General features: G+C 40.0%; 1 protein-coding gene across 1 annotated transcript in view; it reads right to left on the bottom strand.

The window, feature by feature from the left end:
• The window catches only part of AK5 (adenylate kinase 5), a 91103-nt gene that overhangs the window by 5782 nt on the left and 75452 nt on the right, over positions 1-9869 (bottom strand). Inside the window, exons 10-12 of the mRNA XM_009700285.1 lie at positions 8634-8797; positions 7490-7606; positions 2385-2573 (exon numbers count right to left, since the gene is read on the bottom strand). Coding sequence (XP_009698587.1) covers positions 2385-2573; positions 7490-7606; positions 8634-8797 — 470 coding nt within the window. The remainder of the gene's footprint in view (positions 1-2384; positions 2574-7489; positions 7607-8633; positions 8798-9869) is intronic.

Raw genomic sequence — 9869 nt, 5'->3', positions numbered from 1 at the left:
AGTACGAACGGGGGGGGGGGGGGGGAGGAGGCATCTCCCTACTTTACTTAAATCCGTAACAGAATCACATCTTTGATAGCATATGTGTATTTTATCAGTTTAGTAAAAAAAAGACGTTAGACATTTCCACACAAAGTAGTTGTGTTCAAGAAAAATAGAACACATTTTTTCAACCTCAAAAGGATATTTTACATGATAATGTTTATAAAGCTGATTTTACAAAGCTTTCTTACCCAACAGTTCTATCCAGAAGATGGAAGTAGGTTGTACATTCATCAGAAACAAGTATGGACAATGTACAGACATTGTAAGAAAAACTGTTCAAGCAATGCACAAATATTTTCTAACATGCAAATACACAATGTCAGTTCCCCCAAAAACTAATGATAAAAGAGTGCAAAGCACATATCCAATTCTGACCCATAGATTACGCAAGTCCGTTAAGGAGTTCATGAGCTATAAGCTTTCAAGACTGCATGTTTTGCCATTGCATAGATTGCACAGGAGACAGAGCAGAAACTTGCAGCAGAAGTATTAAGGCAGGGCAAGGAGAGTCCGCATCAAGTGAAATAAGGCAGATCGTGAATTCAAAATCTGTGTAGTGTCATTCTCTTTGGGGCTGTCACTTCCCTGATGCTTCAAAAAGGGAAACACTGTGTTAGGCACAGCTCACTGGAGTAACATCTTAAGAGATACAGATTTCCTTTGCATCACACTGTGTTGGTGTATTGTGTATTGTACTGAATTCTTAATTAGATGTATCATGGATTTGTACAATCATAGAATGGTTTGGTTGGAAGGGACCTTAAAGATGATCTCATTCCAACCCCCCTGCCATGGGAGGGGACACCTTCCACCAGACCAGGTTGCTCAAAGCCCCATCCAACCTGGCCTTGAACACTTCCAGGGATGGGGCATCCACAACTTCTCTGGGCAACCTGTTCCAGTGCCTCACCACCCTCATGGTGAAGAATTTCTTCCTTATAGCTAAGCTAAATCTTCCCTCTTCCAGTTTAAAGCCATTGCCCCTTGTCCTATCACTACATGCCCTTGTAAAAAGCCAACAAAGGTGTTAAACAGTGCCGGTCCCAATACCGAGCCCTGAGGAACAGCACTCATCACCAGTCTCCACTTGGACACCGAGCCATTGACCATAACTCTTTGAGTGTGACTGTCCAGCTGATTCCTTATCCACCGAGTGGTCCATTTGTCAAATCCACGTCTCTCCAATTTAGAGACAAGGATGTTGTGCAGGACAGTGTCAAATGCTTTGCACAAGTCCATTTGCATCCTTGTAATATTGGCAAGGTAGCTCGTCAAAGAAAATACAAATAAAAGCAGATAATCATGCTTAAGTTTAAAAAAGAAAAGTAATTGAGAATTTTTTTTCCTGCCACTCTAGAGTTTGACTTCTATGCACTTAGTGTGGGGTTAGCAAAGGACACAAATCAGGACTCTTCCTTTGAGTATCATTTTTCTTAGGACTACATCATTTACTCTGTTCTGAGGTCAGGATATGGGTGCGTAAATTAGCTGCATGTTTCGCTTTTGGGAACTTTGCAGAGGAGAAAGGTTTGGGATATGTGATTTGCATGTTTGCTATAGCCTCTAGAGAAAAGCTCCCATAATGTTTCCAGAAACTATTATTGGATTCTTTCCCTTTTAGGATAAGAAGGATGAGTAGGAGTAGATCTTTCTGTAGCTGAATATAAGGGACAGTTTGCCATGAGTGAGCAGAGAACTATATAAAAACAAACACCAACATCCCATATAAATGTGTTTACAGATGTGCCAGCATATACATCAGTTAATTGCTCTGATGGAATTTTTCTTGCTTCTCTGTAGAGTATTGATTACAGAATAAAATGAATGCTTTAAATATCACATCCTGAGCAGGTGTAAACCAAGGTAATTCATTGAAATTAATAAAACTATGTCATTTATTCCAGCAGAAAGATCTTTCTTGTATACAAGTCTGTTTTACTTCAGGATATGCACTGTCAATTTCGTAAATTTAACTAAAGGGCTTTGGATTAACATAATCTTTCATCCTAATTCTGAAAGCCCTTATAGAGAAATAAATCCTAATACTTAAAGAAAATCTTTCCAGCATTAATGTTGAATAAGAGATTCTACACAGATGAGGTAGTGATTCAGGATATGTTCTCAGGATAAATCTGTGGTTTTATTCTTCCAAATTGCACTGTGGAACTCAGAAGTTTGTAGAAGTTAAAAACAAACTAGGGAAGTGTAAGATGAGAACAAACTGGAAAGTGCAGAAACTAAGACAGTTCATAAATGGTGTTGTGTCAGTATTTTCCAAATATTGCTCATATAATGGAAGTGAAAAGCAATAATTTAACTAAAAAGGTCAAGCAACTTACCTTGCATAACTGTGTCTTCCTTTCATAGTATGCAATCACAGGTTTTGCCATTTGGTAATAGCTTTCGATTCCTTCCTTGATGGTTTCGGCATTATCAGAGTGCTGACTGCTCTGATTTCTCATCAGAAGGCGACGGCTCATGGTTTCTGCAGAGCAGTCCAGGCAGAACACAAGTTTTGGTTCCCCAATCTAGAGACAAAGAAAACCAATAAGTATTCAAACCACTGGCCTGGTAAAACTGATTTTATTGGAATAATTTTAAAAAGAAATGCTACCAAAAGAGTCATCAAGGAATTTATTAGCAAATTGCTTTTGTATTTGTCTATGCAAAAATTACACTTATTAACAAACAGCTCTTATTGTAGCAGCACTTAGAGATCCCAGTATTCAGGATCAAGGCTGTGCTTGACTGGGCTCTACACATACAGAGAAAAAGAGATACGATCTGAAAAATTCTTGCTACTTGGACTGAAGATTATCAATTTTTTCATTATTTGCAACTATTTGACAAAAGCTTGATGCAAACAGCACTGGACTCATGGAATGCTTGATATAGTTATTTTTCTAGCCTTTGCTTTGTTCAATCTGTGAAAAGTATATTTTCATTCAGGGAGTGGTAAACTATAGCTTAGAATTTAAAAAGGCAATAGAAGGAAATGTCCAAATTAAAGTGTGCCTGCTTGAAATAGAAATGAGTAGCAACAGACAGGCTCAGGGACACCATCAAATGCTTGTTATCAGACATATTCATGGAATTCACATCCTGTTAATTACTTTATGTCACACACTATTTTATGTCAATATTTGCAGTGTAACTCTACATCATTACTACTGATGGCATAAAGGAAGGATGTGATATATTTCTCTGCATTTTCAAATTGGCGAGTAATTTCCAAATTCTATGAGAAGCCCACCATTTAGGGCTTTTTGGCTAGTGCCAAATTAGTCATAAGGGAGAGTCTGCCCTCTTCTATAAAGAAAATAAATATGGATTTATTTATTTTATTCCTGGGCCTTGGCAAAGATAGCAAATAATTGTCTCTAACTCCATTTGATCGAAGATACTGCAGTACTTTATGGGTGAAAAAGAACTGGCAAGAAAGAACAAAATGTTCCTTATAATGCTTTAAGAGAGAGTCAAAAGTTCTAAACACAAATCCACATTGTTCTTTCCCTGAGATGCTGAAAAATATGTCTGTCATTTAGCATAAATCTTGCAATACACTCCATCATGCACGCTGTTCAGGCACAGCTCTCTCTGACACAAAGTTCTGTCAGAGCAACAACAGCTGGGCTGAGTCTAAAGGGGTAGATTCCACTCTATCAAGTAAAATAAAGGTGTTACAGGATCAGAGAAAAGTAATGTGATAATTTTTCCATGTAGTTATGTACTAAATTTTTCAATGATGCTGTCAGGCTTTTTATCATTCCTTCCCTTTCTAGCAGGGATTTGGAGAACACCTTTTAGGAAAGCGTGAGAAGTCTTGAGAAAAGATGACTGTTCTTTACACTAGTGACCATTAGAAATTCATGCTTTTACCATGGCTAGAGCAAAGAAAGTCTAAATGACTGGTATGTGGAAATTGCCGTCACTACCTTTGTTGACAGCCCTTAAAGGAAGAAATATTCTAAAAGTAAATATTTCATGTTGGGCCTTCTGCATTTGACTGAGGACGTCTGGATTATGTTGACCTCTTAACTACCTTAATGACTTTCTAAGAGACAGCTGAAGCCAAGGGATTATGTTGGGCAGTTCAATGACAAGCTTTTATCCATCCATTTTTTCCATGCAGCTCAGAAAAAATTAATGCTATTAGCAGCAGCAGTATTTGGGTTTGGGATTAAAAAAGCCATCAAGGCACTTTTAACAGTGCAAGAGACTTAGATCAAGAAGTTAAAAAAGATGTGGGCTTAATCAATGATTTAAATGTCCTTTTTGTATAATTGGACTAGGATAGTGAGAAGTTCTTTTGTCCCAGCTCCACATGGGGAATTCCATGGTCTGTTCTGAATTACAACAGAATAAATGAGGAATGATTCCTTTCATCAGTTACAGTCACATTACAATGAGGATATGAAGGAATCTACTGACTGGTAAGATCAGATAATAGTATCTTGTTTAAATAGACCGGATCTGATTTTCTTTTGAAAAATCTATATGGTTCAGCACAAGAATAGCATGGACCTGTTGGAGCGAGTCCAGAGGAGGGCCACAAAGATGATCCAAGGGCTAGAGAACCTCTCCTATGAAGACAGGCTGAGAGAGCTGGGGTTGTTCAGCCTGGTGAAGAGGCTGTTCCAGGGAGACCTTATAGCAACCTTCCAGTACCTAAAAGGGGCTTATAAGAAAGGTGGGGACAGACTTTTTGGCAAGGCCCGTTGCAACCGGACAAGGAGTAATGGTTTTAAACTAAAGGAAGGGTGATTTCGGCCAGATACAAGAAAGAAATGTCTCACAATGAGGATGGTGAAATACTGGAACAGGTTGCCCAGAGAGGTGGTAGATGCCCCATCCCTGGAAACATTCAAGGTCAGGCTGGATGGGGCTCTAAGCGGGCTTATAAGAAAGGTGGGGACAGACTTTTTGGCAAGGCCCGTTGCAACCGGACAAGGAGTAATGGTTTTAAACTAAAGGAAGGGTGATTTCGGCCAGATACAAGAAAGAAATGTCTCACAATGAGGATGGTGAAATACTGGAACAGGTTGCCCAGAGAGGTGGTAGATGCCCCATCCCTGGAAACATTCAAGGTCAGGCTGGATGGGGCTCTAAGCAACCTGATCTAGTTGAAGATATCCCTGCTTATCCCCCTGGAGGAGGTTGACTAGATGACCCTTAAAGGTCCCTTCCAACAAAAGGATTCTATGATTCTCTTAAAAGTTTCAATGTTGCTATTCTCTGGATTTCAGAATGTTACAGAAATGTCATTCTTCCGAGTCAAAAATCACAAAAAGCAAAATTAATGCCACTATCAGATATTACAGCAATTGTTGCTACTGGTTTTTATTTAAATTACTATTTTCCTGATGCAATTTAGCTTAAATAATGCATGCTGTGAGGACATCTGCAGGAAGCCAAACAAGTCTAATGTATTGGGTCTTTACTCTGTTTTATTTGGTGTCTTCCACCTGGTGATGTGGAACATATAATTTAATACTGTTTTCTACTTGTCACCTAGCAGAAAGACCGAGGAGGGAACAGAGACATGTGCTTCTCTAGAATTATGGCTAGGTAAAAGTATAATTATATCATAGAAAGGAATTGGGCAAAACTGGCTGGAGAATAAGCTGTTTCTACATAGCTAATTCTATTTAGGGCTGTCAAACTTTTAAGTATAAGCACAATTCCTGACATCTTCTAAATAGAACAGCTCTTTGTTAACAATTATAATGCTTTTTACACATTATGTAGATATGCAGCATTATTCATTTGCATTTTGCCACCATTAATTAATAAAGCCTGATGTCCACCTCTTTTCATTCAATTATAATGTAGGAAGAACTTCTCATCACCCTTTAGAAAGAACTGCAAAGCACTACCTCAATAATAGAATCAGAGTCATAGAATCAGTTAGGTTGGAAAAGACCTTTAAGATCGTCAAGACCAACCATTAACCTAGCACTGTCAAGTCCATCACTAAACCATGTCCCTAAGTGCCACATCTATATGTCTTTTAAATACCTCCAGGGATGATGACTCAGCCACTTCCCTAGGCAGTCTGCTCCAGTGCTTGACAACCCTTTTGGTGAAGAAATTTTTCCCAATATCCAGTCTAAACCTCCCCTGGTGCAACTTGAAACTTGTTTAAAAAAACCTCACAGATTTACTGAACAGCTTACAGCCAGCCAAGTTCACCCTGTGAAAACTGAAGTGGATACATAAATACAACAGTGATGACTTAGCACATTCAAAATTATCACTTGGGGTCCTTGTATTTTACTCCAATTGTCAAAGGCAGCTCAGGACTACAGGATCTTTCGCTGTTACAGTGTCTACAGGAACTGAAAGGGGCTCTGCTTCTGCACTGGATGCATCAAGACTTGCTTGCCTGTCAATGCCTCAGTCCAGGACACTCCAACCTCTAAGTCCTACTTTATAGCATACACCAGTGTTCACAGGACATGACACATAGCCTCCCAGAAAAGCAGCACTGCTGAAATAGTTCCTCCTACACAAAATGAAAGAAATCTCCAATGTCTTTTTAATACTTGTAGCATTTTAGTAAAGGAACTAATAGATCAACATTTCCGTGAATGGCTTCTATAGCAAAACATTTTGTCCAGCTTCTGGTGCCAAAATCTTGCTAGGCTTTTGTGGTAATCAACTAAATAAAGCAGCTAAAGGTTCAGAGAGAAAATAGGTAATTCATTAAAGTTTTACCTTTTGAACTGTATAGGACATTTGTGGAGTGTAATATGGTAGAATACATACTTAACTACTTCCTCTAGTTCATCATTGCTTCTCTCCTAAACCCTGGTAAATTAATTCATAGGGCTTATATAGAGTATTTTCTGCAGACTGAGAAACATACAGCTGAGACTTCTCAGTAGGTCTTAGCACATACTGAAGAAATCGACAACTCTCTGAACTGCCACGCAGTCACTTTCAAAATGCTCTTTTTATGGCTATGCCACCTGTTACTCATCACAAAAATGAAATCTGTGTTTTGCTGTTTCAAAGTGGCAGCAAGCGTTAGCAGAGCCAGCTCAATGGTAAGAGATATTAACTGTGAAGATACATGCTTTCATGAACCTACACCAAATAGTGCTTGATGAGATTTCCATGAGAAGTATAGCAGCCATCCACTAGAATTAGAAAACTGATTGTAAAAATGATGCTTTCCACTAAATGTGAATTGTTCATGGTTTGTATTAAATTTGGGTAAAATCAGCCTTTACTTCTCCTGGTATTCCAGAGTCTGTGTAGGTAGGCGCAAAAGCTGGAGCTGCTATATTGATGGGGTGCCAAAGTTTCATTGAGCAGCAGCACAATGCTGTTGAATTGGCTCTTCACAAGACCCCGCTGCTAAAGATGGGGACCCAAGCAGCATCAGAAGTACGGTCGTATCTTAATAGGATTTATAAAAGCATTACGATTATATGGTCACCTTGCTCTCAAACTCTTCTGCTTCTTTCAGGTCCCGGGGATATCCGTTGATCAGGAATCCTTTTGTGTCCCCTAACTTGGAAACCATGGCTTCCTTCAGTAGCTCTAGGACAATACCCTGCATTGGAAAGAAAGGGAGTTACTTGGTTAATTACTAAAAGATTGATATCTTTGTTTGTTACACTGACTTTAGCCCTTGAGAAGTGTCTTGTGTAGCTAAAAACAGGTCCTGTGAATGCAAGTGTTTTTCTTGTCCTACAGGTAGCAGAGCACACTAGTTTTTCTTCTCTCAGGACCAGCTATGCTACACAAAGCTAGTGTTGCAACCCATCCAAGAGCTCCCAAATTGTCATCCAGATAGCTGAGATTATTTCATAGTTTCAAAATTAATGTTAATACCTGTGCAACTTTGGAGTACTGCTGCAGCATTTTCCAATCTGATTGCATTTTGCTATGTCATTGATATAATTATATTACATGGAAAGTGATAAAAGACCCCATCTGACCAAACACACTGAAGAGCAAAGCAATCAAAATCAAGCCTCAGCACAGCTTTTACTTTCCCCTGAGCAGCACTTCCCGGTATTTTTCATTAACAAACACAACCTATGATCTAACTGCACTTGCTGAAGACCCACCAAGAGCTTGGGCTGTGGACCTGCCATGTAAAAATCAAGTCCAGCTGAGAACAACACACTGTGTCTTCATAGTCCCCATTAAACTGCAGTCCAGCTACTCTGGGATGCCAGCCAGTTCTGCAGGGAACTGGTGCAGGTATTGTAAATTACAGTAGCTGCCAGGAGGACTAGCTCTGAATCTGAAATGTGATGCTATAAAATGGACATAAAGTTTCTGTTTCCTGTACTTATTCTTACATTTTGCAATGCATAGCACAGTATCTGTCTCACTGCATTTCATGACTAGTTTGTTGCCTATGTGAGTCTGAAATGTAAAGAAATACTGGCATAGAAAGGGGAAAGATGTGCCACAGATCTGGCCATGAGGAAACTTCTCGCTCAAGTTGCAGATTAATTTTACTTAAAAGGGAATCATCAGCTCTAGTCTCTTATTTCCACCCTTTTAGACAATCTACCTATCGCTGCCTTTGTTTAACCATTAGGACCCCAAATAAAATCATTGCTTACACCAGGCACAGGTTCACCACATTCCATGACGTCTTTGATCAATTTACTTCTCTCTGTTAATGACAATAACTCATTTTGGAGAAGGTCACCAGTGGACAGGTGAGTAAATCCGTATTTCTTGGCTAACTGTTCGCATTGGCTACCTTTGCCAGAGCCAGGCCCACCTTTGTGAGGGAAAAATATCTAGAATTAGAAAAGAATAAATATCTGCCTTTTCTCAAACTATAGCAATCAAGACAACGGCAGGAAATTGATTAGACTGCCTATTTTGCAACTTTTTTTTTTTTGCAAAGACACTCTATACAGTAGAACAAGTCATATACTTCCTGTCTGATACACTACTCTGCTGACTCAAAAATGTGTACCAAAGTTGAAGGAGTCACAACAGGAGTCACAATCTCTTGCAGAAGAGAACCTGTTCCTAAAATACCATTACCATGTAAAGGAAAAACATGAAACAGCCAGTCAGTGGGGAAGGGTATTTGACTCAGTGTATGTTTAGCTTGATAGCTGTAACAAGTATTAGCAAACTAATGTTCACTGCATCCTTGCGAGGGAAATATTTTGCCCCCATTTATGGAATGGAAAGATATAGGCAAAGAGATGGTGAAACCTGCCTCTGTTATGTGGGATGCACGTAGATGTACAGTAACCAAACCCTTTTGCACTGTGGTAAACGTAGAATTTCACTGTGCTTGTGCCTTTTCCCTTTGAGCTGGAAAGCTCTCACGTGCTGGTATGTCTGCCGATAACTGAGAGCCAGGTACCGAAGCTGCTAAACGCTGACGAAGCCTCGGTCATGTCACTCCCTGCAGCTGAGGTTCTGACTTGGGAAGTGTAAGAGCAAAGCGCTCAGCAAGAAAGGGCACATAGAGTCCTTGTCACCACCCACTCTTCTACATCCACAACTGTACTCAGATGGAAAACCACCTCTGAACGAGGCCCAGAGCCAAAGAACCAGAGGGGGTGAAAGGCAGTCTCAGCTGACAGGACACTCAGGTGAAGCTGCTCAGCTGATTTTTCCACAGGTTGAAGGGAAGGCACCTGTGGTGGGGCCCCCAGCTCATGGGGGCCTGTGTGGAGACAAAGAGGGTGGGAGAGGAAAGGTAGTGGCTTAGGTGAATGCTGCAGGTGTCTTCCTGTCAGAAATGGCACCTCAGGCCTCCCTGCTTCCTTTGACAGGAGAGCTGTCACCACCTTAAAAGCCCTAAAACTCTGCCCCTCTTGGATGTCTCT

The sequence above is a fragment of the Cariama cristata genome, unplaced genomic scaffold, assembly GCF_000690535.1.
Source record: "Cariama cristata isolate BGI_N322 unplaced genomic scaffold, ASM69053v1 scaffold2585, whole genome shotgun sequence".
Classification (NCBI taxonomy): Eukaryota; Metazoa; Chordata; class Aves; order Cariamiformes; family Cariamidae; genus Cariama; species Cariama cristata.
Note: the sequence above shows the minus strand (reverse complement) of the source record. Positions and strands in the feature narration are given on the sequence as shown.